Below are 26,220 nucleotides of genomic sequence, written 5' to 3'. Positions count from 1 at the left end.
TGGACCCTCCCTGGTGTAGTCCCTGAACTGTACAAGCATTTATCCGCATCTCCAGGGAGTGGCAGTGGTACCCTCAAGCAGCTCTCACTGTAGTAGGGAGATTGCAAGGCAAGAATATAACTAGGATGCCAGGCAGACTGCACTGAGAGCTGGGGGGTGGGGGGTGGGGGGAGGTCACAGGGGTTAAAGGAGGGAGAGAACATAAAGTCCGGAGGGGTGCCTCCTGGAGAACGGATGTTTGGTGATGGGCTTTGAAGGATGAATAGAAGTTTGGCAGGCAGAGACTAGGGAGGAGCTGGCTGACAACTGAGGAAAGCAGGCAGAGGTGAGGGCTGCCTAGAGGAGTCATGGGCTCCGTAGTCAGAGAAGGTCTCATGCCTTAGGGGTGCCTTGCCCCCAGCCTGTCCCTTCCCTCTTTTCTGAACCCAGACACTGGAGTGGTTCTGTTGCATGGAAGTTAGTTCATGCCTCTCCTCTGCTCAAAACCCTCTGATACCAGCATGCAAGCCAGAGACCTTCCAATGGCTCAAGGTCTCGCGTGGCCCTGCTCCCAACCACTTTGTCCACGTCCTTCCTCTACAGCCATTCTGAGCCTCCTGCTGGGCCTGGACATGCCAGGGGCCTTTGTGCCTTCTGATCCCTGGCCTGAGATGCTGTTCCGAACATCTCACGGTTCACTCCGCCACTTCCTTCGGGTCTTGATGTACCCACCTGTCATCTTCTCAGGGACACCTTCCCTGGCTAGTCTTCCTTCCTTCCTTCCTTTTTCTTTCTCTCTCTCTCTCTGTCTTTCTTTCTCTCTTTCTCCCTTTCCCAGCTTTTCCTATCCCTCATCTCTGCCTTATTCCCAGCACTTACCACTATCTAAACACACTATATGTTTTACCCACTTATCTCATTTCTTTTTCCCTTTTCCCATCTAGAATGTAAGCTCCATGAGGGCAGAGGGTTTTGTCTGTCTTCATCTCTGAACCCCCAACACCTGGAACTGTGCTTGGGTGAAAGAACAAATGGGTAGATAGATGCATGGATCGACACATGGATGAATACCAAGTGAAAATCTTCCCCTTTAACCTACAGAGCGATGGGAAGTCACTGAAATCTTTACAGTAGGAGAGGAACGTGATCAAGCTCAGCTTCGGGAAGTTTTATGTTGTGGGAATTACGCACTATTTTGGAGCAGTAAGAAATTGGCCACAGCTGCCTGAAATGGTGTGCAGGAGTGCCAGGTGGAGGATGCTACAGAGAACCTAGAGACCCCTCTGTTGACCAGTGGGGCACGTAGGAGAGGAAGCCATCCAGGATGCCAGAGGGACTGAGAGAATGGAGATGGGGAAGTACCAAAGGGCACTGCTGCGAGGCAAGCATAGTTCCATGGAATCTGCAGTCAAAGGATCGGGGTGAGTCCTGACTCCTCAACACAGCGAGGCCCTCTGAACCTCAGTATCCTTACCGACGAAATGGGAACTAGAAACACAACTAACATGCATCAACCACTGATTGTGTTTCAAGCACTATACTGGGCACTCTGCCTATGTCAGATTGTTCAATCTTCACTGCAACTGGGAAGTTGATATTAACCTGGTTTCCAAGTGAGAACAAGAAGTGTCCCCTCAGTTAATAACACCTTTTAGACTGGGAAGTGATAAAGATGACTCAGAGGCCCCTGTGTACAGTAACTTAGGTTGGGGGAACAGTGCTCCACCTTATAAAGGGAAGGGTTATGAATATTAAATAACAGTAAAGCTATCCCATTATCTCAGAAGCTAAAAGCTCCGTTAAAACACAAGCTTAATTGGCATTCAAGATAAACTCCCTGATACCTTTGATCTCAGTCGGGTGTGCCATTTTCCCTCCCAGGAGATCTGCAGATTTCTTCTTCGCTCAGCTTTGATTTGCACAGCAAAGTCAGAACTCGGTTTCTCTCTGTGGTCATTCTGTAGAAGGCTTCACTGGTGGCACGTTCTTGGCGTAGCTGTAAACTCCTTGGAGTTTATAATGGGCGTGCTGAGGTCATCCTCCCTATGCTTTAAGAGTGCTGTGATGGGAATGATGGATTTCGACATAAACCTCAATTGTTCCTCACTGAGAATAGAAACTTCTTAATGAAAATATGCTCTCACTGCTTGGAACCACAGGAAGCAAATGCAGGTTGAAGAGATTCATTTAAGATTTTTAGTGGCGCGAATGGAAGAAATGCAAAACATCTAAAGCTTTCAGCGGACTCAAGCATTTCATTTCTTCTCTAACTTCTGGTTTCTGTTTTACTTTTTTTTTTTTTTTTTTGCGGTACGCGGGCCTCTGACCGCTGTGGCCTCTCCCATTGCGGAGCGCAGGCTCCGGACGCGCAGGCTCAGCGGCCATGGCTCACGGGCCCAGCCGCTCCGCGGCATGTGGGATCCTCCGGGACCGGGGCACGAACCCGCGTCCCCTGCATCGGCAGGCGGACTCCCAGCCACCGCGCCACCAGGGAAGCCCCTGTTTTACTATTTTAAGTGCAATTTTTAGTATGTTTTTCAAGAGTTCTAATGAGACGTTGCTGTGGGCCCTGCTTTCTTCAAATCACTCACAACCAACTTGCAAACAAGAATCAAAAAAGTACTTGCCTTTCAAACCACAAGGGATAGACAAATACCATAGGACGTTTAGAAGTGCAAGTTCATGTCTAATAGACGTGCAGTCGAAGAGTGGACATTCCTAGCAAGAACTGTCAGGTGAGCCGATAAAAGGAAGGCCCTCTGGGTTCAGGGACAGGTGTCTGTCCCCTTGGCCAGCCGGGGCTTTGGAGCACCACGAAGGGTCCATGCTCCGTACCTCTCACGCTGCGGGTAGCCTGTGTTATTGGACCCTAGGTGCCATCTCTCTCAGGTACACTTTGTGACCCGGTGGTTTTTGCCAGCCTCCAATCCAGCCTCCCTACAGTCGGCCACAACTTTGAGCCCCTTTCTCTGATCTAGAAATGGAAGCACTCAAGTTCCCTAAATATGATTCAGATAGAGCTTACCATCAATTCAAAGGCACGTACAGAATTGCATGTTTTGGGAGGCTTTCTGGACAGCCTAATGAAAGATCTATCATTTATCATTTATTTCTAGGAGCAAAGATAGTTGAACCATCTTCAAATACCTCACTATTCCTTTTTTTTTTTTTATCCCATCCGTATTAATGAAACCACAATTGTAAATTTGGGTGAGTTCAGTGCTGTTGTCTCAGATGAACAGAAATGTTCCAGATTTGCCCACACGACTGAGTTGGAGCTTCATGTCATGAGTTTTAATAGGATGAGGAGATGGTGAAATTAACCTCCTCTTCCTCCTCTGATCTCCTTGTAACCCTTATTCGCCAAGGTGGACTCCAGGAGAAAGAGAAAAGGAGGGACAGCCGCTCCGGAGGAGTGGAATGCACTTCTGTGCCTTCTACCTCCCGTGCCTTTCCCCTTGGCCTCCCATACCCCCACTGCCACCCCCAGGCCACCACCAAAGCCTGCATGTGCCTCCAGGGTACGCTGCAGGCTGTGCACCGAAATGCAGCCAATCCCAGGGCACAGTTCCTGGAACCAAGCACCACCCAATGGACCACTTCCTCTTGGCGTTTGATGCATGCCACACTATCTCACAGCGTTCGAAACTCTTCTAGAACACATGCACTTAGATCTCTTGGGTTGGCAGTTATGGGTAATTTGGCAAAGCAAACACCATAACTGGTCTCTTGCATAACCCTACAGCTGGCAGCAGGGCACCATCCATGGAGATTAAGCAGTGCTCACTCATGCAAGAAGACTTCGCATTTCCTTTTATGGAGGGATAAATGCTCTGGTTTGTTCTTTCCCATTGCATATATTCTTTTTATTATTGGCTGACTTTAATGCTTCTTTGTAGTTAATTTTTAAATGTGAATAGCAGGATTCCACTTAACTTTTGGAAGCTTAAGAGGTGTCCGCCTCTAGACTAGAGAATGTTTTTATAAATAATGAGACTGCATTTAGGTGATACTGAGTAGGAAGGACCTAGGACTCACACTGCCATAGGGACCTAAACTAGCAAAGTACTTGGAAGTTCAAAGACTTGCAGCCTTTTAATGGGATTAACAAATACATACGACTATATATAAGAGAGAGAACCAACAAGGACCTACTGTTTAGCACAGGGAACTACACTCAATATCTTGTAATAACCAATAAGGGAAAAGAATCTGAAAAAGAATAGATATAGATATGTATAACTAAATCACTTTGCTGTACACCTGAAACTAACACAACGTTGTAAATCAACTATACTTCAATTTAAAAAGTAATAAAGTAAAAAGTTGCAAAAAAAGAGTTGCAGCCTTTTCAAAGAACTGGCATCCTGACACCCAGTGTGCTTCTCCAAGACCAGACATCTTACCTGAAAAAAGGCCAACTGAACTAACTTTTCAATTGTAGTGTACATTCTTTCTATTTCTTCTTCCTTTCCTAATTAAAGCAAAAACAAAAACCTTCCGTCTATGAGTCTCTAAGCAGACAACCTCTGAATGTTTCTTTTCTCAGCTTCAGAGGCTAGATCCTCTAAAATATTTTTGTATCTTTTCCCGAATTTAGCAGCTATTAGAAAATGATCAACGTGCTGCATATTCCTAGTTCTCAAATTACAATAATAAAGTTTTCCAATGAAAATCCTAGGATCTCTTCTCCCATTCTCACTGTGAAATACAAGTGGGAATTAGGACATTCCTCCAATAAAGTTTAATTAGAAAAAAAAAAAAGACCGCATTTCAAAATGAAGTCCACTTTTTCTTTAAAAGCAGGGTTCATTGACCAAGACTGATTTCAAAATGTTTTCTCTAATACCCCAGCATCTGAAACTTTGATTTCAGTGTTCAGGAAATTACAGGGATCAAACAACTTGCCAAGACTTCGGTTTCCAGGTTTCTCCAAGCCTTGAGAGTTCCCTGGAGGCTAATTACTGTTTACTGCTGTAGACCTTCCTCCTGTTCCTCTGTCACATTTTCCATCTTAAGAAGGGTCGTCCCATTCAGCCGAGGAGCCGGGTGACTGAGTGGCTGAATGGAATTACTACCAGTGGAAACTATGCTGCAAGAGGGGTAGATAAAGCAGCTGCACAGCAAACCTCGGCAGTTTTTTCCATCCTCCCCAAGCAAAGTTAATTAGCATAGGGAAAATGACTAAGGTGTTGACGTCACCTCTTTCCAGTAGAAACTTACACTCTGTCTCTGCCTGCCTGCGAGCAAGTAGGACTTGACTCAGGAATTTGGTGTCCAAACAGGATGCTCTGGAAGCGGTGCTTTTTTTCCCGGTGGGGGCTGGACCTCGGTGCTTTATAAGTGAGGGCTCGAGAAAGAACCTACAGCCTCTGGTAAAGGAACCTTACTTGGGGCTTGACCGCGGGAATTGCAGCTTTCTCTGTAAGGAAGCAAGATGCACTTTAGAAACTTTAACTACAGTTTTAGCTCCCTGATTGCCTGTGTGGCAAACAGTGAGATCTTCAGCGAAAGTGAAACCAGGGTAAGGCTTCTGATATAATGTGATTTTTGAGAGTTTTCGAACTATTATGTTAATTGGGACTATGAGCTGAAATACTTGGTGGGGTATGTGGCTGTCTTGTGGGTTTGGGGGTTTTGAAATACATCCAGAATGCTTTGAGCCTTAAAACTCAAAAGGTGTTGCCTGAGGAATTAACTGTGAAGGAATTTTTAAAGCTCTCAATATTTAAAAGCATCTGTGTCCCTTGACCAGTTAGTAAGGGAGGGTTTGGCGTGGTGTTTTTTCATTCTGTGTGGGTTGTATCAATAAGTAAACTTTTGGAGGGAGGACTTTTCTGACAGTGAACAGAATGTTTCACTTTGACATGTAGAGTTCAGGATACATTGATTTTTATCTCAGGAAATCAATACTGGAAAGATATTTGAATGTTTGCAGGAATTACAAGGGCCTGTCTTCAAGTTTCCAGATTTCTCTAGCTGGAGAAAATGCAGCCATAGCAAATAAATAATAAAACTGGATACATAACTTAAGTGTGGGATGAGTATACCTCCTGGGAAGCAGCTCTCATTGATGGTTATTAATATAATTAGTAATTTTAATTACTATGCTTTTCTTCTTCATTTGATTAAAATGTGAGATCTTCATCAGTAGCTACGAAGCTATCTAATTGATCTCTAACAATATTATATATGAATGACTTCTGTATGTTCTGTTTGGGGGGCGGTGATCACGTTATACCTTTATACCCAAAGCCCTTCTGAGACATCAGAAGGTTTCTTTTTTTTTTTCTAATCAAATTTAACTCCATAACTGTGTACAATGCTTGCAAGCCGGGACTAGTTTTTGAACTAGATATTAGAGCATGTTCTACGTGTAAAAGTACTACAAAGTCTATGTATTTAATGTTAGCCTTATATGAGTGAAATCACTGATTTACTTAATTAAGTAGAGATGCCACCCAATAACTATAATTACTAGGTATTGGTTATTGGAACAAATAAGATTATTTTATAAGAGAATACTAATAACATAATAGCAATATGAAATTAACAAGATAGTGTGGGTACTCTTGGGTTCTGGTCCTAAGCCCTGACTTGTATTCTAAAAATATTCAGCAAAGTCATCTCTCTTAAATTATGAATGATAACTTTAAAACTAAGCAGTTGGTCACAGTGCCTATGGATGAGGTCGTGTGAAATTCCAGATCTGCACAGACACCCTTACGCCCCAGACTTGCCCCGTGCTCGGGAGGGGTGGAGAACAAGCCACGTGCAGCCAGATGAAATCGCAGCTGAAACATCTGCTGTGCATTCTTTCTCATTCTTTGCCTCTGCAACACCCCTCGTGGGAAAGTCACAGACATTTCCATCAACTAAAGAGAAGCCGGCGAATTCGAAGAGAGAACGGTTGTGAGCTGTTCCCACTCCCCCTGAGCCACCTGCCTGGTGGAGACACCAGCCAGCAGGGAATGCAGGACCTGCCTACAGCCCTGCCCTGGGGACCAGGCACTGACCGACAGGAGGGCCCCTCCCCTCCCCCGCTCTCTAGCCATGAGTATCCTCGAAGATGTTCTCCCTTCTTGTTGGGAATCCTCTCTCCCCTCTGCAGAAGCACCGTGCTCTGCATAGGTCTCCAGGGTACTTGTGGGCTCCAGGGCCTCCCCTTCTCACCAGTCACCTGGGTGGAGGGCATGCTGCCCCATCTGGGCTCTCACCGTCTGCCATCCCACCCCCATCTGCCTCTCACCATCCTCACAGTTTAGTCTGAAAAAATCTTCAGAAAGTTCGGTGACTAAAAGTCCCTGCATAATCTTCCTGGAAGTTTCAAGACTGTCCATCACCTCCCTCTCTGGTCAGAAAGGTTTCAGTGGCCTCCCAGGTCCCCCCAAGGGCACCCGCACCCAGGACCCCGCCTGGGGTCGCTCCCTAGAGCTATTCCCAGGAGCTGATGAACGCTCTCGTGAATCTAGGCTTTTAGTCCTTGAACTTGGGCATTTCAATTCTAAGAGCTCATGCTGTTTCATAGTGTTCACTAGCTCTTTCAACACTAGAGCTACATCTGTACATATATTAAAGCCAGAGTGCAGAAATGGGTTCATTGGCAGAATGTTAATTTTTGAAACCACTACTATTTTAGAGAGTTAAAACGTAACAGATTGAATGGGAAAATAATAATGGGAATTTTTTTAAAAACTGCTTCCTTTACATTAAGAAATGCAAGCCTTTTCATTAACTTCATTAGTTACCAATTCAATAATAATGTGTTTTTTTTTTTTTTTAATTATCTCCAGTGCTTTTAAGTCCAAAAGCAATATCTGATGGACAAAGCGATGCCCTGAGCTGTGTGGTGGGATTGGAGCTCACTAGATTGGGGGAGGTCACAGGACAATAGGGTCTGGCAGGCCAGAAGGGTGACAAATGACCAAATGAAAATGTTCCTTCTACTTTTAAAAAGAATGTTTCCGTGACTGTAAGAAGTGTTGAAGTATTGGTAATTGTTCAGCTGATTAAATGAATTTAGTAAATCGTACATTCTTACTTTTGTATAAAATCACGTATATTAAATTAAAAGGGCAGAATCTCCCCAGAGGAGAAAGGCGGGTTCTCTTTCTTCTCTAAGAAAAAAGTTGGAAGTTCTTGACATGATTAATAATTTGGTTCCTCCATAAGAAATGTAATGAAGTCATCCAGTCAAAGGTCATATGCAGGTAAATTTCAACTCCTTTTATTTTTACTTTTCAGGCCAAATTTGAATCCCTCTTTAGGACATATGACAAAGATATCACCTTTCAGTATTTTAAGAGCTTCAAACGCGTCAGAATAAACTTCAGCAACCCATTATCTGCAGCAGATGCCAGACTCCAGCTACATAAGACGGAATTTCTTGGAAAGGAAATGAAATTATATTTTGCTCAGGTGAATCGAGTTCCTTGATACCCATCCTTCTCCCTCCACCCTCCCACCCTTAAAAGTAGCTTAGACATCCATTACGTATAGGTTGATTTAAAACTTCAAGAAATCATCTTGAGAAGGACAAGATTCATGCTCGAAATTTTTCATGTCACCTATTTTAAGAAGACACGGGGTGTATTTGAAAGTGCCCTCAGAGATGATCTTCTTGGGTTGAGTGATGAGGGGAGAAAGAGAGCCTTTCCTGACTCAGGAAGGTGGAGGACCGCAGGGTCGTGGGCGTGGCTACCCTTGACCCCCCCCCCCCCCCCCCCCGCCCCCCGGGCCAGAGCGGTTCGGCTCTGCGCTGGGTCCCCGCAGCCCGCTCACTCCTGGAGAGCTGGTATCTGCAAGCCGGCCCTGCGCATCAGCACGGGGCTGCCAGACCCGGCCTGCAAGGAAAAAAATGGGTTCACCAGGCAGGTAGCAAATGCTAAGAAATACTTCTGGTAAGCGGGGGTCCCGGCCCCAGGGCATTCCCGGGAGCTGTGCGGCGGGTTTGCTGTTTCTCCTGCATCACCCTTCCTGCCTCCCCCAGCAACTGCCTTCTAGGTAGCTTACAAAGTTCCATTTGAGGATGTTACCGGAGTCTAACAGCTTGGCAGGGGGCGGGGCAGGGGCTCTTAGGACGCTTCTCCCTGGTGAAAGAGACCCCCCTTGGGGCCCTGAGTTCCCCTTGCCAGTACAGGAGCAGGTCCTGTAGAGGGGCTTCCTGACCTTGCGCGAAGGTGAACTTGCCCTTCCAGGGTAAATGAGAGCCGGGATACCCTGCCCCCTGGTGGTAAGTGCGAGGCGCAGGCTTCAACCTTGGATCCTTAGGGGCAAATTCCCTTCTATATAAGTAATTACTTGGTCTCTCCACGACTTTTTCTAGTTTGTTAAAGTAAATGCATGTTCATTGTGATTTTTCTGGGGGGGGGAGGATACTAAAGAACAAAGAAAATCCAAACTGGGAACATTTTGATGTAAGATGTCTCCAAACAGCCCTCTAAGCACTGGTATAATTTTTAAGCCCAAACTAGGATCTTGGTCATTGTTCCTTATCATTATTGTTTTAAATATGTATCCTGGAAGGTAGATGTATTTTTCCTTCCTCACTTTTGGCATCTGATTCAGAGCCCCAGAGGGAGGGAAGCCTGAGAGCGTGGTGGGCAGGAATCCTGGGTCATCTTAGAGATGTCGCTTAGCCTTTGGAGCTTCTGTGATATGATGTGATGCCACCGTAATATGAGGAGCTGGAAGCAATTGATGCTGAGATCCCTCTTGACCTCAGGCACAGTGCTTTACTTTTCCCATGTTTACTAAAATTATCTCTGTATATTTTCTATCGGTCTAATTCAAGCATAATTACTTGCAGTCCCAGTGCCTGTGAGTCCCTGTCCTGAGAGGGGTCTCTAATCATGTTTGCACCATAATCCAAGTTCCCTTCCCCGCCCTTAGAAACCGTATTGCGATTCACCCTTGGGCTGCACCTGTTCAGCTGTCTGGACATGGGTTTGTCCTTCACACCTGTCTTCCGTAGGCTGCTATTAAGTGCGATTGCTGCTTCAGTTCTTCCCCCGAGGAACACCCACCTGCATTTATCTCTCTCCTCAGACTTTACACATAGGAAGTTCACACCTGGCTCCACCAAACCCAGACAAGCAGTTTCTGATCTCTCCTCCTGCCTCGCCGCCGGTCGGTTGGAAACAAGTGGAAGACGCTACTCCCGTCATAAATTATGACCTTTTATATGCTATCTCCAAGCTGGGGCCAGGTAAGCAGTGTCCTCGGGTGGAGAGGGGGCAAGGAGACGTGGAGAGATTGTGGTCAAGGCAGAGACACGCCTGCAGCAGGAGTGGCTGCGACCCCATTGCTCTTTCCACTTCTCACGTGATCAGTGCCAGTGTGTGTTGTGAACTGTCTCTATTTGCTTTCTTCTGAATCGAAGTAACCCATGCCCCGGGGTGGGAGCGTGCACGCCTGCCTCTTACTTCATCCATTAGGAAAGCATGCACGCTGGTCCAGGGGACCAAGTACCATGACCCCTCTGGGCCGCATCACGTGAATCCATCCGCTCACCCACTGAGCACAGTCGGTGAGAGGGACTCAAGACCCGGCCTCACGTCCTGTTGCTCCAGGTGGGGATGAGTGATTGGATTTTGGAAAGGGAAAACAGGCTTTCCCCACTTTTAGACATTTCATTTTTAGTCAAAGTAATTTCATCTATTGATCTGCTTCTCCCCTGACCTTTTGAATGTCTGAGGGAACAGAGACCCATAGATCATAGTGGAGAAAGAGCCCCAGTCACGAAGCCCAATAGGGAGGGGTGCTCCCCTAGTGAGCTTGCCAGGGAAAGAAGAGGTTCCGGTCCTCAGAAGGAACAAAGGTGTGAGCATTTAGGAAGAAAGGTACTCTGGCCTCAGGCTTCTCATCCAGAAAATGGGTATTACTGGGTGGAGTAGTAAACGAGATCATCGTGTGAAAAGCACTTCATATAGTGCCTAGCTTATGGGCAGCGCTCAAAACATGTTTTCTGGAAACAGTACAATGTTGGAGGTTCCTGTCCTACCTGATAGGGTTTGGGTGAGCTGGCAAGTGCAAGCGGGGTTCTTGGGGGTAAAGAGGTTTGAGCCCCCCTTCTGCCTTATTTGTGGAGCAAATGCAATAAATGCTGAGGCCATCAGCTTTCTCCTTGACCAGCAATCTGGTGTTCCTCTGAGGGGACGGTTTTATTTTCTTGGACCATTAGCCGTTTCACATGGAAAAGATGACATCTCTGTAAACATCGCTCTGATGGAAAATCCCCCTGTGGTAGAAAGCAAGAATCACATTACTTACTGCTCATCGTGGCATGAAGGTCAAGACGGAAGTGGCCAGCGCTCCTCCTGGCAGCTCCAGGTCAAGGTGTATTAGGTAGCAGAGGGCTGAAACCTCCTGGAATGTTAGAGAAGGGAGGAAGGGGACGTCCACCTGGGGAGAGGCGTCAAACTGCTCCAGAGGCAGGAAGTGATGCTAGCGAGCCTTCTTCACACTCTAGAACCTACCACTTCTTTACAGACGGCTTGTTTGAGAAACCCTTCTGGAAAATAACCATAAGATCAATTTGCCCTTCGTTTACTTAGGGCTTATGACCTTGAATAGTCTTTCTTTCAACAGTTGGAAGATTGCAAAGGTTTTGCAAATATGATCCTGTCCCCGTGCTTTCTGGATTGCGATCCTCAGCGGGTAGACAGGGGTTTGTAAAGCGGATCGTGACCCGCATGTTGAGCGATCTCCCTGGCCCTCCACCTTAGCTGCCCCCACCCCGAGAACGCTGAGGCGCTTTCAGCCACAGTTACAATAGCATCCCAGTCTCACGCGCGGGGTGGGGAAGAGGCAACACCTTTTTTATGAGTAAAAGCGTCTTGACTGAACCTGATAAAATTCAGGCTGACGGAGAACAGCAGGACACTCCTGGTTCAAGGGGTTGATAGTTGTGTGAAAAAGGATATGGTGTGGTCAAAAATGTTTCCAGAGCACCTGTTTCAACCAGCACACCTGTGTGCTGCACACCCGCGCTTCCTGTCCCTATCGTGGGCTCGAGAGGTCCTTTCCTAACGCCTTTATTCATGCACCGTCTTTTCCTGAACGGGTGCTCCTTGCGCCACACCGGGGAAGTCCTCTGGGTAGCTCAGAGGGCCTGGTGAACATGCTAAGTGTAATTAAAAAATACGCTCCTTCCACACCTTCCATGTGCCTGGACTCAGAGTGTTTGATTGAAAGCTGAGTCATTTACGGTGGTGAGATATAGAATGAGGCACCAAAGAAACACCAATCCAGAGTGTGGCTGCCTGTGGCCCTCAGTCCCCATCGGATGCCCACGGAAGCCTGGCCGAGCTGACCCCTACGTCCGCATCCGTTTGCTCTTTTACTCTTTGACCCTCGGGCCCTTGCCTGAGTTACCCTGCAATTATTTTCTTTCCCTAGGGGAAAAGTATGAATTGCACGCAGCGACCGACACCACTCCCAGTGTGGTGGTCCACGTGTGTGAGAGCGACCAGGAGAACGAGGAAGAAGACGAGGTGGAAAGAATGAAGAGACCCAAACCCAAAATTATCCAGACCAGGAGGCCGGAGTACTCGCCCGTCCACTTAAGCTGAACTGGCACCCGGACGAAGTGTTCTGAATCATACTCACGAGAAGGAATCTTTTACTGTGGAAGCGGCCCAGTCACAACTTTGGAGACGGCAGCCTGTGATCGCTGTGGCAGAAATTCCATGTTGCTCAGAAGAGAATCGAGGCTTTGTCTTCTGGTTCTAACGCTGCGCATCAGTCAATGTTCATGGCTCCTGGGAATGTCCTGAGCCAATCACTGCGTTTGGGGTGATCGCACAAGGACTTCTGGGAACGTCTCGAGAAAACCAATAACGATAGTGTTTTGTACTTGTTCTTTTCTGGTAGGTTCTGTTTTTGCCAGGGGTAGATTGATCAGTGGGTCCAGGGAGAGCCTTCTGTTTTTAACCAGCCTACAAGGTAGACTCTCTCTCCCAGTAGGAAAAGGCACCACGTGAAGCCATAAGGTGTCTGGTGCAGAAAGGTTGTGAAGACAGCAACGCAATGTGGAAATTGTAGTGTCTCATTTTTCCCCCTCACGTTCTAATGTTTGTGCATGTGTATTACTGATTTTCAGAACTAACCTTTGGTCGTATATAGCGTTATGCCATTGTTGTTTTACATCTTTGGGGAAGATAGGAAAGCATTTGCAAAATCTGTCACCTTTCCAGATTCAATGACTGTCTTTGCAACAGCACACACAGGGGGATTCTACCGGTAATACACCCACTCAGCATCCTATTTGATGCGACCTAGAGCTTGTGCTTTTGCAAAAGAAGTCGATCTGAAATTCCTACGTAGCGTTTCGCTTATAAAACTCAGAAAAGAGCAGTTTCACTGTCAACTTTTAGTGGGTGAGAAATTTTAGTGTAGATGTTTTAGGTCAGACAATAAATGGGTTTCATTTATTTCTTTTACGTGGTAGTTTATATACATGAATCACAGCCAAAACCCTTTTTGGGGGGAACTTTCAGTTGAGATCATTGATTTTTTTTTTAACCCCACTGAAACATCAAGATAAACTTGTAAATAAAGCTGATAGCATATATTCATACCTGTTGTGCCCTTGGGTGAGAAATACGGCCGTGGAAGACTAGTGTAAGATGTATTAACCTCCCTGTGAATCGTATGTTATAGAAAATGCCTTTCAGCTATTTGACAGGACCTGAATTCAAAGCATGTGAAGTGGACAGTAGATGCGTGGTGGTATGAGAAGGATGCAGTGCCTTTCCCCATTCATTCCTGACGGAATTGTCACACTAGGTTAAATGTTTGTAATTTTTTTCTAGTTGTCATGTATGTGTCTGGTCAATAGGTATTCTATTTTGGCCTTACAATACCATAACAAGGTTTGTCCTTTTGAAATACCTAATGCCAAGTAACAATGCATGCTTTGGAAATGTGGAAGATGGTTTTCTTTAAGAAGCAAAGGTATGTGGCTGTTCCTATCAAGACATTGACTGAATGTTCTCAAAACCCTGTTTACAGTACTTGGTGGGGGGTCGGGGCAGATGAGGGAGAGACCATTGCATAGCTGTTCAAGTGTCCCTAGTTAAGTGCTTTTAAACTGGAGAGGCTAACCTCAAGATATTTTTTTTAACTGCATTCTATAATAAATCAACACAATATGCTCTTTACGGAAAAGTTACCTGGTTTGTCATTTTATTTCTAATTGTCAACCTGTGCACCCTTTGAATTCTGCAGTCTCAGAAGGACGCATCCCTTCATCAGTTTGAGTCTGGAAACTCCCAGATCCTTGCTGTGATTCACAGAGGGTCAACCACACTAATGCTGCATCACCTAGGAAAGGGGAAAATGGAGAAAACTGAAATCAGAAGTCTGAGTCTTTCCTTTGTCCAGGGAGAGGATACTCTGATGAAAACCCTTTTCGCCAGCAGACCCACTCAACGACAATCTCTCTGATTGTTCATTTAAGGAGTTTTCTTTCCTGTTAGAAAAGATGCCCATGGAAGATTCTAAGCTACAAAGGCCAGTTATGTTCAGAAAATCTGTCTGTAAGCCTCCTCTTTGAATCTCACCTGGAACTCTTATTACAAATGGTGGTGAACTCCTGGCCAGCCCCCAAAGGCCTAAACAACCCCATGTTTATTTGCTGAACTAGAGCAAATGGTGTTAATCTTCATCGAGATAGGCATCAGGCATTTTTCCATGAAAATTCACTTGCTCCTCTGTTTTCCTTGTACAAGCAGCCTCATTCTGTCATTCCCCAACAGCATTTGCATATTTTTAATTCATATACGTTTGAGGTTTAAACATGTTGGAAAATCCACATTTCCACCACATTTCCAACAATCTGATTGTTGAGGAGATTCACTAATTAACCACGGGGGTGGGGGAAGGGCTGTTATTTGTCATCGTGTTGAATAACTAGGAGCCCCTGCAGAGCAGAACTGAATTGGGAAGTGTGCTGGTCCAGGATCCTGTTTCATAAATAACCCAGGAGGGAGTTCCCTGGCGGCCTAGTGGTTAAGATTCCAGGCTTTCACTGCCGGGGCCCAGGTTCAATCCCTGGTGGGGCAACTGAGATCCCACAAGCCACGCGATGTGGCAAAACAAAACATACCATTAATAACCCTGGAATAAAGTCGAATTGTGTTGTCAGTTAATGCAGATTTCCAACAGTTCCCCTTACACCACTGGGGAAATACAGGTGGCTGGTCCCACTGCCTGGGAAGCCGTCAGACCCTAGAGTAGAAATCACAAGTCGACAAACAGCCTCACTCCTGATGGACGATGTCTGATGAGTGGTTCTGTGGCAGGTACAGCCTCACCTGAAATTCCAAAGCCAATCATGCTCACAGTCTGGTTACCTGGCCGATGATTATGAAGGGCCCCAAATCACGCATGCTTGAGTGCCCAGGACTCAAGCATCTCGCTAGCCCTGCTAGCGAGAGGGCTCAGTAAAATGCAAAACGACAGACACAGACAGGCAGAATCACACGGGACGCATCCTTTGCCATTGATTGGTTGTGTTCCTTAAAGAGATTTTCATAGACTATATTTCTCATCTGATGATAAGTAGCTTGGAGCCACCCATCCGAGAAAAGAAAATCAGCCCCTCAATGTATGCTACATCCAAGCAATGGGAGGTAAATGATGAGAGAAGTATACATTTCGTGCGGCTATTAATACTCGGGCTATAAACATTGACTTGCATGCAGTCAGCAAGCATTTAGGATTTTTCATGTCCAGAATCTTGTGAGAATTAGTGCCCGCAGGAGATGTGGGTTTTTGGAGAGCTTTAATTTTAGGTGAAATTGTACAGAACTCACTACCAACTAAATAGATTTTCTCAAATGTTCATTGCAAAGGATTAAATATACTATACAGGCATGTTATGACCAAAAGTGCATCGGCAGTTGGGGTACGTCATATTTTACAGCATTTAAAGAATCCTGTGGAATATTTGCATTAAGTGCCTATCAGGTAAAGTTCATCTAAAGGTCAACAATTCAGATGGAAATTACATAAAGAATTTACCTTAAAATTATCTGAGAAGAAGTTAGGGTATAATAAGAAATACATTTTTTTCTTCTCCAATTCTCGTGTCTTCTGATTCTAAAGTAGGACATGTAGGGAACTTTTTTTCAAGTATGCCGCCACGCTTGGCAATCTTTAATTCACATCTGAAATTCTCACTCTCGTGACTCACCAAAAGTTACACGGCAATCAGGTAGATGGATTTTATTCTCACATATCTCACTTTCTTCAGCACTCCCTCCCGCTGTTCGTGAAAGGTCATTTTAATCATGACTACGTTTATGAAAGCCAGAGAAGATTATTTGGAAGTGACTGAGATGCGGTCCCTACATGCACCGTTTCTCCTTCTTTCAAGATTCTGATTAGGGATCCGATGACCATTCTTTACAGCGACTGACAGCCAAGCCGCTCACAGCTTACAGTAGCCCCTGCTCACAGCTGTATCTTGCAAGGCTATCAAGAACGCCCCTCCTGGCTGACATTCATATTCTGGTCATGTGGAATTTGCAGTGTTTCTAACTCACTCTGTTCTGTCTTCCCTGTGCTCCACTGAGATGTTCCCTAAAACATCCCACTGCCCCAGCCCCGCCTGGGCTAACTCCACGATGATGTGTATACCATGAGAAACGTCCCATGTCTGCCCTACTCACCTCTGTCTGAATAACTAGCAGCTACCACTGTGCCCAGCCTGCAGTGCTTAATAAATGTTCCTGAAATAATTAGCCGACTCATTGATATTTGTCCTACGTCTCCACCATTAATGTCACTTCCCCTGAGAATCCCTCCCAGCTACTCCTGCTATGTCACCCATTGTGTCCCATAATTCCCTGTTGTAGTATGTATTGCCTTTTTAGCATAATTGTTAAATTGTCTGTCTTCGCTGTTAGAACATAAATCAAGTGGAGATGGGATTCCCGGTGGCCTTTGGCTCAGAGCAGACATTCAAAAAAAGTTGGATGGATGGACAGGTGGGTGGGTGAATTGGTAGATGAGTGGAATGGATGAATGGATGGATGGATGGAAGGATGGATGAATAGGTGGGTGATGAATGGATGGACAAATGGATGGATGGATGGATAGATGGATGGATGTGTAGGCAAATGGGTGGATGGATGGATAGATGGATGGATGGATGGATAGGTGGGTGGGGGGGATGGATGGATGGATGCAGATTTCAGAGGATGAAGAGTGAAAAGGTCACTGAGAAAAAATAGAAAAATAATAAGGCATGTTTCTCTCTCCTTAGTCAGTAGAGCCAATAATCAGCTCAGTGCTTTAATTCAACAAAATGCCAGGCTGCTAGAGCAACAAGAATGAAAGAAGGGCTTCCCTGGTGGCACAGTGGTTGAGAGTCCGCCTGCCGATGCAGGGGACATGGCTTCGTGCCCCGGTCCAGGAGGATCCCACATGCCGCGGAGCGGCTGGGCCCGTGAGCCATGGCCGCTGAGCCTGCGCGTCCGGAGCCTGTGATCCGCAACAGGAGAGGCCACAACAGTGAGAGGCCCGTGTACTGCAAAAAAAATAAGAAAAAAAAAAAAGAATGAAAGAGAAAGAAAAGGAGACATAATTGTGTTGGAGTAAAGCAATAGATGAGAAAAGAAGAAACTTTGCTTTTAAATTTTCTTTTCAGAACAGATTGATTGGCTAGAGGATGAGTGACTAGAAAGGAGCATCATGGAATTTTTCAGAATGATGGAAATGTTCTACATCTTGATGGAGGAACACAGTAATGACAGCAGTAACAACACCACAGTAGTAGTGAAACAAGTTTATACATTTGTCCAAAACGGATCAATCCGCATACTTAAAATGTGTGCATTTTGTTTTATGTAAAGTATGCCTCAATAAAGTTGATTTATTTTTAAAATCAGGATAAAGGAAAATATTTAAATCTTAGACAATGGACAAAAGTTGGGGGAAGGTCTTAATTCTCACCCTATCCTTGTAAAAACATTTTTCAAGTGTATAATGCTTTCATAACATTCTTAGAACACAGTATTATACAGCGAGGCAAAGCAGCTTCCCAGATTAGAGTGTGAGCATTCTGATTAATCTCTTCTAGAAGACCTTGATATGTCCATGACAATCTGTTAACTTTAAAAAGTAACCTGGGTCATAGTTCTTTCCCTAAAGTTTAATATATGACTAATTTTTCATATGTTCAGAACCAACCAATTACTACTTCAAGAATATATTCATCCATGGGACTTTGCTGGGGGCACAGTGGTTAAGAATCCGCCTGCCAATGCAGGGGACACGGGTTCAATCCCTGGTTCGGGAAGATCCCACATGCCGCGGAGCGGCTGGGACCGTGAGCCATGGCCGCTGAGCCTGCGCGTCCGGAGCCTGTGCTCCGCAACGGAAGAGGCCGCAGCAGTGAGAGGCCCGCGTACCACAAAAAAAAAGAAAAACCACAAGAAGATGTGACCTGTTTTCATTTGGTATCTGGCTGCCAATCTACTGTTTCCCTAAACCTAACTGTGCAGTGTTCAGCCCCCGAGCTGCTTCCACTTCAAATCAGTTACTTCAAGTTTTCTCTGCTGAATTTCATAAATGATTTGTCTTTCTGTTTTGTTGAGAGCTGCTCTGTTCCAGATTCTTGATGGATTTAACCTTCACAGTGCTTGGGGCTTCACCAAAACAGGTGTCACTCTTCTCCCTGAAGTTACTCAGTATCTCTGACCGAGTCTACTGTCATAACCTATTGAGAGGTTATCCTCTGCACCGATGTTTTTCTTTTCCTTTTTCCTCTTTCTACCCCTGGAGGCTCATCAGGAAAACAATGGGAAGAGTTTCCCCTTCCAAAGTGTTGAACCAGGATACTGTACTTCTAAGACTGGGCTTCATTAGCCTCCAGATGAGGTCAGCAAGATCTCCTTGGATCCTGGTGTCTGGGGCTCCCCTCTCTGAAAGGTCAAGGTCTTCCTGGTGGGTAGTCCAGTTTCCAATGTCTAAGAAAAGAGACAGAGTGAAGAATCTGTGCTCAGAGCTGGGAGGTTTGGGTTGGGGTGGGAGAAACAGAAGGCGGGGCTATAAAAGGAGAGAGCTGACCTTGGAAGAGGTTGACTCATCCTTGTGAGGGTTTCAGGACCAAGTGTGAAGCCAAACTTGGCATGGCTCGAGTCACTGGCATCTCCCACTAAGGATCCTCTTCTTGGCCTGGGTCTTGCAGGCCTGAGCAAGGACCAGAGGCAGCCCCCGTCAATCAAGGACCAGGCCCTCCATGGTGGGGGGCTCAGGAGGCACAACCCCGGGCTCCCTGTGTTCATAGAAAGAGTCCCCTACATCGACTTCCACTGAACTGCCGGCCAATCCCAGGAGGCGAGTTTCTGAGCAAATTTCATTTTACCCTGTGCTTGGGATGTTTGGTTTTTTGTTTGTTTTTATTTTGCTTTTCATTTAGACAAAATATGCCCAAGTCCAAAATTTCTTTTTTATCTTAATTTCCGTGCAGGACCCTTAGGCCTGTCCATCCTCCCATGTTCCCATCAGTAGCAACACCATTCACCCAGCTCAGCTGAGAAACCCTTTGTCTCACTCTCCTCTCCAACCCATTAGCAAATGTTCTCCCCTCTGTCTTCAAAATACATTCAGAATCTCCCTCCTTCAGGTCACCTGGCCCTCCGAGGTCTCTGCCCTGGGGCACTGCAGAGCTTCCTGTGTGGTCACCTGCTCTGCCCCCGCCTCTTCCAGTCACTTGTCCACAGAACCAGAGGGACCCTTGTTACGGTACATCAGATCCCGCCACACCCTTGCTCACTGCCACCCCTGCCCCCCGCACCAGGACTTTCTGTGTGATGGGCTGGATGGTGGACCCCAAAGATATCCAGGTTCTAATCCCTGGGACCTGTGGATGTGACCTTACAGGGCAACGGGAACTTTGCAAGTGTGATTAAGATAAAGATTTAGAGATGAGGAGATTATCCTGGTGGGCCCCACGTGTAATCACAAGAGTCCTGATAAGAGAGAAGCAGAGACAGATGTGATGACAGAGAAGAGATTTGAAGATGCTACACTGTTGGCTTTGAAAATGGAGGAAGAGACCATGAACCAAGGGATGCAAGAAATACAGCTCTTGAAGCTGGAATAGGCAAGAAAAAGGATTCTCCCCCAGAGCCTCCGGGTGCACGTGGCTCTGCCCACACCTTGACTTCAGCCCAATGAAACTGATTTTGTTTGTTTGTTTGTTTTTGTTTGTTTTGTTTTTTGTTTTTTTACGGTACACGGGCCTCTCACTGTTGTGGCGTCTCCCCTCGCGGAGCACAGGCTCCGGACGCGCAGGCTCAGCGGCCATGGCTCACGGGCCCAGCCGCTCCGTGGCATGTGGGATCTTCCCAGACGGGGGCACGAACCCATGTCCCCTGCATCGGCAGGCGGACTCTCAACCACTGCGCCACCAGGGAAGCCCTGAAACTGATTTTTGATCTCAGCCCGCAGAACTTAAGGAGAGTAAATGCTATATTAAGGTACAGTGTGTGTGGTAATTGGTTATAGCAGGAGTAGGAAGCTAATATATACCCCCGCTCCCCGACTTAGAATTTAAAATCCTTACTGGGCTTTGAGGCCCTCTTCCTCCAGGCCTTTGTCCTTTCTCTCCGACCTCCCTGTCTACACTCTCTCCCTGGCTCAGCACTGGCTAGTTACACCAACATGCTAAACACACTCCCCTGTATTCAAGTTTGCCGAAGATACTAATTACCATGAAGTTCCCAGGACAGGACTGAAAGGAGTGTGCATGGTGATTCTCAGGCCTTTGCCTTGGGCCCCAAATACCAGCAACTACTGGATTTCCTGTCCGGAAGAAAGTTACACCCTAGACCAATGTTGCCGGACACCCAGGGCAGGTGACCCATACTGGCCCCCGCCTGGTTGTGCCACATGGGCTAGGCAGCAGGTGGGCCCCCGAGCCAGCAATGGAAATCACGAATTACCAAAAATTCAGAGTACTTTCTGGAAATGAAGTTTCCTCCCCAGGAAGCAAGGTGTTTGGATCTTGACTGGGACACACTCTTGGCACGCTCCACGGATGGTGGTCGCAGGAAGGTACTGACCGACAGATGTCCTTAAGGGCTCAGGCTAAAGGGGACGTCAATGGGGACATTCCCGGTCCTAATGCCCAGTCTTGGGTGACTGCAGCAAAGATCTCAAGGCCTCCAAAGTAAGGGTTTGGGCGGCCAAGAACAGGAGCTGTACAAGGCCATATATGGTGATGGGCTGCCCCCCGCACCCCCGATCCCGAGGGTCCTAGACTCAGGCCACGTGGCAAGGGCACCCTGAGGGACGTGCTTTGTTCGCCCAAGTGAGCCTGAGCCCCACTCACAGCCTCTTCCAACTGCAGAAGCTGATGGAGACCTGGAGGAGGGAAAGGGAAGGGGAAGGTGGGGTAGAATACAGGATGGTCATGGCGCCAGGCAAGGCCTGCGTGCAGTGGCGCGTTGCTGGCCCGCAGATCTCAGGGCCTTACCTGCAGGCCTGTGGAAGCTGGCGGCCAGGGGCCGGGGATCCTCTTCTACCACCAAAAAGAAGCCACTCGGCCTGTCGTGAAGGATCCAGAAAATTGTGACCTGGAGCTCACCCAGTGGAGCTGTGCTCAGGAAGAAGGGACTAGAAAGAGTGCCTGAGACGGCCCCAATGAGAAGAACCTACCACCGATGATGCGAACACTGCAGTGTGGCTGGGAGGGGGCCTCCAGACACACAAAAGGGACAGGAGAAGGAGGCAGCGCAAGCCCCTCTTCAATCAGGGACCATCCGCTTCACTCTCCATCCTCGCCGCCACCGCCAGACCACGGGCAGAGGCGGAGGCGTGCTCATCCGCCAGCAGGGACCTGGCCATGGAAGCCCCCTACCCTTGCACTGCCACTCCCCTGCGGCAGGGCTAACTCCCCTGCAGAGACGCAGGCTGAGAGGGAGGAGACCTCAGGCATAGGCACAGCCCGCCTTCTCCTGGGAGAGAGCCGGGAATCCAGGAAGAGGCGCATGGCCTTGGGATGCGGCTGAGCTCCCGCCTTCTGGGACCTCCCGCCTTCTGGGACCGCCCGCCAGCCAAGGCCGGCAGCGGCCCCTGCTGCCCGTATTGAGCTGTACACACTCAGGGAGTACGGAGGAGAGACGTGCAGCAGCGAGCGGGGAGCGGAAGTTCTGGGGTGGAGGCTGACATTCTGCAGGACGGGAGGTGAGGCAGACAGGTGACCTGGACAGGCAAGGGGGCTCAGCAGGAGGCCATCCTTGGTCTGATGAGACAGTCCCGTTGTCCCCAGTCGTAAGAGAGTTCCCAGAGCTTAGCAGAAGTCCGGCTGAGGCCGCGCTCCCTGGGGTTAGAAAGGATGGGATTGGTGAGAATGCAGTTGTGAATTGGGGTCGAGGGGTTGTGGTCGGTGGACTGACGAGGTTGACCCCCAAGATTCCCACCGCCATCCCTGGGGAACCAGCCCCTCCCTTGAGTGTGGGCAGGCCCTGTGACTGTGACGGGCTATCACCCCCATGATGATATCACCTTATATGGGAAAAGGGATTTCACAGTTAGAACGCAGTACCCGACTCAGTTGACTTTGAGTTAATCCAAAGGAAGATGCTCCCGGGTGGGCCTGACCTAACCAGGCGAGTCCTCAAAGGAGAGCAGAGCCGTAGCAGGGTTTTCTTGCTGGCCGGGAAGAGGCAAGCTGTGAGAGGAGGGCCGTGTGCCAGGCACCTGGGGGCAGCTTCTAGAAGCCGAGAGCAGTCCCTGGCCAACAGCCAGCTAGAAAAGGGGATGTCAGTTCTACAGCTGCAAGGAAATGACTTCTGCTAACAACTGCGTGAGTTTGAAAGAGGACTCCGAGCCTCAGGTGAGATCGCAGCCCTGGCTAACACCTTGACTCCAAGGGGGTCTCACCTGGGGAGAGACCCTGAGCAGAGGACGCAGCCGTCACAGACCTGGATCCTGACCCACCGAAACTGTGAGATGATAAATGTGTTCTCTGAAACTTCCAAGTTGGTGGTAGAAAACTACATAATTCTACATAATTAAAATCCCAGTTTATATCTTCTCTTAGCTAACTTTATATCAGTACCATTAGTGAAGCATAAATACTTCAGACCAGTGCTGTAGTAAGGAATACGACCTGATTCTCTGTGTGAGAAGAACACTTGGGTGAATATATTCATATATCAATAAAAAAGGGTGAAGAGGGCTTCCCTGGCGGCGCAGTGGTTGAGAGTCCGCCTGCCGATGCAGGGGACACGGGTTCGTGCCCCGGTCTGGGAAGGTCCCACATGCTGCGGAGCGGCTGGGCCCGTGAACCATGGCCGCTGAGCCTGTGCGTCCGAAGCCTGTGCTCCGCAACGGGAGAGGCCACAGCAGTGAGAGGCCCACGTACCGCAAAAACAAAAAACAAAACAAACAAACAAAAAAAGGGTGAAGAAGGACTGCTAGCTGTATTGCATTTTTTATCATATATATTCACTTCTATGGATATTTTTATAAAGGTGTCCAGTGACTGCTTGCTCACTCTTTGCATATTTCCCATGTTTTTAAAAATACATTCTGTCCTAATGTTTGATTATTCTGAAGCCTTTCAAGAGAGAGTTACCTCATAGATGTCCTTCCAGAAAACACCAAATCGTGAGTGAAACCGATTAGCTAACCTAGACCTGAGGCGATGAGTTAGGCTCTTTGTATGCCTCCGAAGAACGATGATCTGTGGTTCTAGATGGTGCTGTCATTGTGCAGTCCCTGGTCTAAAAACATTCTAAAAGCCAGAGTAAGTGTCTAAATTTTTTCAGATGCTAAAGCCGCTGGTCCTCAGTGGTCCTCTCACCTCTTACATTGCGATGCAGTGGAGTTTTAAGGCCGAGCATTGTATTAACCTGAATAGGACCTGCTCAGTTTCATCTCATCACCGACTCAGGTCCTCTCATGGGCAAGGGAGAGCTGGGATACGCTACCCCTGTCCCATCATTTAATCCCCCCAAGAGAGATATTCAGGGCTGACCCGCTGATGTGTGTTTATGTCTCGCACCATCAGAGGTGTGCTTTCCTTCTTTCAGAAAGAAGTCTTGACATGCTTACGTGGGTCAGGCCCTTGTTCCCCGCACACTTTTCCACCCAGGCCTCTCTCAGGAACTCCAGAATTGCCTATCCGGCAGGGCTCATTGATTTCCAATCCGCATTTCCAGATCTCAGCCCTGTCCACCCAGTGACTCAAGCTAGGGCCATGGAAGGTGGCCTCCTTATCCCCGACTTCAGTCACTTTTGCAAGTCCCGGTCCCTCTCTGTTCTATCTTTAGGATGTGCCCCCTGTGTTCCCACCCCATCAGACCCTCACCCTTTCTCACTGTATTATAGGCAAAGCCTCGCCCATCCATTCTCCACACAACAGCTCGAGTGAGCTTTCTAACACATAGGTCTGATCTTCATACCTCCTTCATCTTCATCCTAAAGTCCAAACTCAGTCTCCTAAGGTGCATCCACTTACACTGGGAATCCTTTCTCACCTCCCGCAGAGACAGCAAGCACAGTGGGCATCTGCGCTTCTCTGGACGTACGTGCCACGCTTCCACCTCTGTCTTCACCCGCGATGTCTTTCTCTGACTTTCCAGCTTCTAGTTGTTCTCAGGGAACTTCTCAGGCATCATGTCCTTTGGGATGACTTGCCTGCCACTTGCCTGTCCCATCAAATGGAGCTGTGTGTCCCTGGGACTTACCTGGCGGTCCAGTGGTTAAGACTCCGAGCTCCCACTGCAGGGGGCGTGGGTTTGATCCCTGGTCGGGGTACTCCGTGTCCCTGCCCCGGCTCCTGCAAACCCATTGAGTTCCCGGCACAGCTCTCACCCCACTGATCTAGACCCCAGTGGTTGGCCTCCCTTCCAGCCCCCAGCCAGTTCACCAGCTGATTTATTTGTCTCTGGTTTCTCAGCACCCAGCAGAGGTTTGGAATGAAATCATCGCTCAATAGCTACTTGTTGAATGAATTGCTTACAACCCAGCTCGATCCCTTTTTCTTTAACTCTGTATGGGTGTAGTTCCCTCAAGCACTATTGAGCGGGCCGTGTCTGTGTGGGAGGCTAGAACCTAAGGCAGGTGACGCACACGAATATTTCACCGGGGTGTTTTCTGGGTGCAGACTCTGTGCACCAACATGGAAACGCGGGCCTGGCTTTCCCCAGATGCGTCCAAGAGAGGCTGGTTCTTACCTCCACGCCCCCAGCTGTGTTCACATTGTGTGATTTATCCAACCAGCGGAGTTAAGCTAAAGCAAGAAATCACTGATGAGAAAACCTTTGATTTCTCACATGGAAGTATGACACGCACGCATGAGAAAACATTTCAAAGATATGATCAGTCTAGACACCTAGCAGTTTTCTGAAAGGTTGTCCCCTTGGGATCTGCAGGGCCCGCCTTAAGGAGCTGGGACAGAAGGGACATTCCTGAGTTTTTGACCTGGACCTGCAATATGGAACCACTGCAGCCACAGAATTCTTTTTCTTTTTTTAAGAAGCAACTATTTATGTATTTATTTTAAATAGATAAGGGTTTATTTGTTCACATATACGCAGAAGCCCAAAGATTGGCAGATCAGATCTGACACAGTGGCTCAAAAATCAACAGGGGACCCAAACACCTTCCCATTTTTCTTGTTGCAAGGCAGTCTCTATTGTGTCTGCTCTTGCACTGTCTTCCACGTAAAGAGCATGAGTTTGGAGGCTTAGTTTGATTATGATGTATATTTCAATTTTTAATACATTGAATATGTAGCATCACATATATGGAATTCAACTGATGTGGCTATCTTTGTTTCTTATAAAGTAAGGCACAGGGCTTCCCTGGTGGCGCAGTGGTTGAGAGTCCGCCTGCCGATGCAGGGGACGCGGGTTCGTGCCCCGGTCCGGGAGGATCCCACATGCCGCGGAGTGGCTGGGCCCGTGAGCCATGGCCGCTGAGCCTGCGCGTCCGGAGCCTGTGCTCTGCAACGGGAGAGGCCACAACAGTGAGAGGCCCACGTACCGAAAAAAAAAAAAAAAAAAAAAGTAAGGCACAGTCCTTCGGTTCTAAGTAAATAATGTACTCTTAATATATTAAAAACTCATGAGAAGTACGACCTTCTGCATCACCATTTGATGGGTAGGAATAATGGTTGTAAAACTTGGTTGCTGAATTGAGGTGTTCTTTTGTAAGTGTCAAAATGGTAGCATAGGGAAAGAGTACAGGTTGCGGGGGATATGCATTAAGAATCTT

General features: G+C 47.4%; 1 protein-coding gene across 3 annotated transcripts in view; it reads left to right on the top strand.

The window, feature by feature from the left end:
* Positions 1 to 14,148, top strand: part of RCAN1 (regulator of calcineurin 1) — a 95,544-nt gene extending 81,396 nt beyond the window's left edge. The window contains exons 1-4 of one of the 3 annotated variants that reach the window (XM_019922831.3): positions 5,230 to 5,354; positions 8,224 to 8,397; positions 10,027 to 10,186; positions 12,379 to 14,148. In XM_019922831.3, coding sequence (XP_019778390.1) covers positions 8,377 to 8,397; positions 10,027 to 10,186; positions 12,379 to 12,551 — 354 coding nt within the window. In that variant the 5' untranslated portion in view covers positions 5,230 to 5,354; positions 8,224 to 8,376 and the 3' untranslated portion in view covers positions 12,552 to 14,148. The other 2 variants (XM_004317930.4, XM_019922830.3) reach the window with 2 other exon arrangements.
* The last annotated feature ends 12,072 nt before the right edge of the window (positions 14,149 to 26,220 follow it).

This window comes from Tursiops truncatus, chromosome 4 (genome assembly GCF_011762595.2).
Source record: "Tursiops truncatus isolate mTurTru1 chromosome 4, mTurTru1.mat.Y, whole genome shotgun sequence".
Lineage (NCBI taxonomy): Eukaryota > Metazoa > Chordata > Mammalia > Artiodactyla > Delphinidae > Tursiops > Tursiops truncatus.
This window is presented reverse-complemented; position numbering and strand designations above follow the sequence as displayed.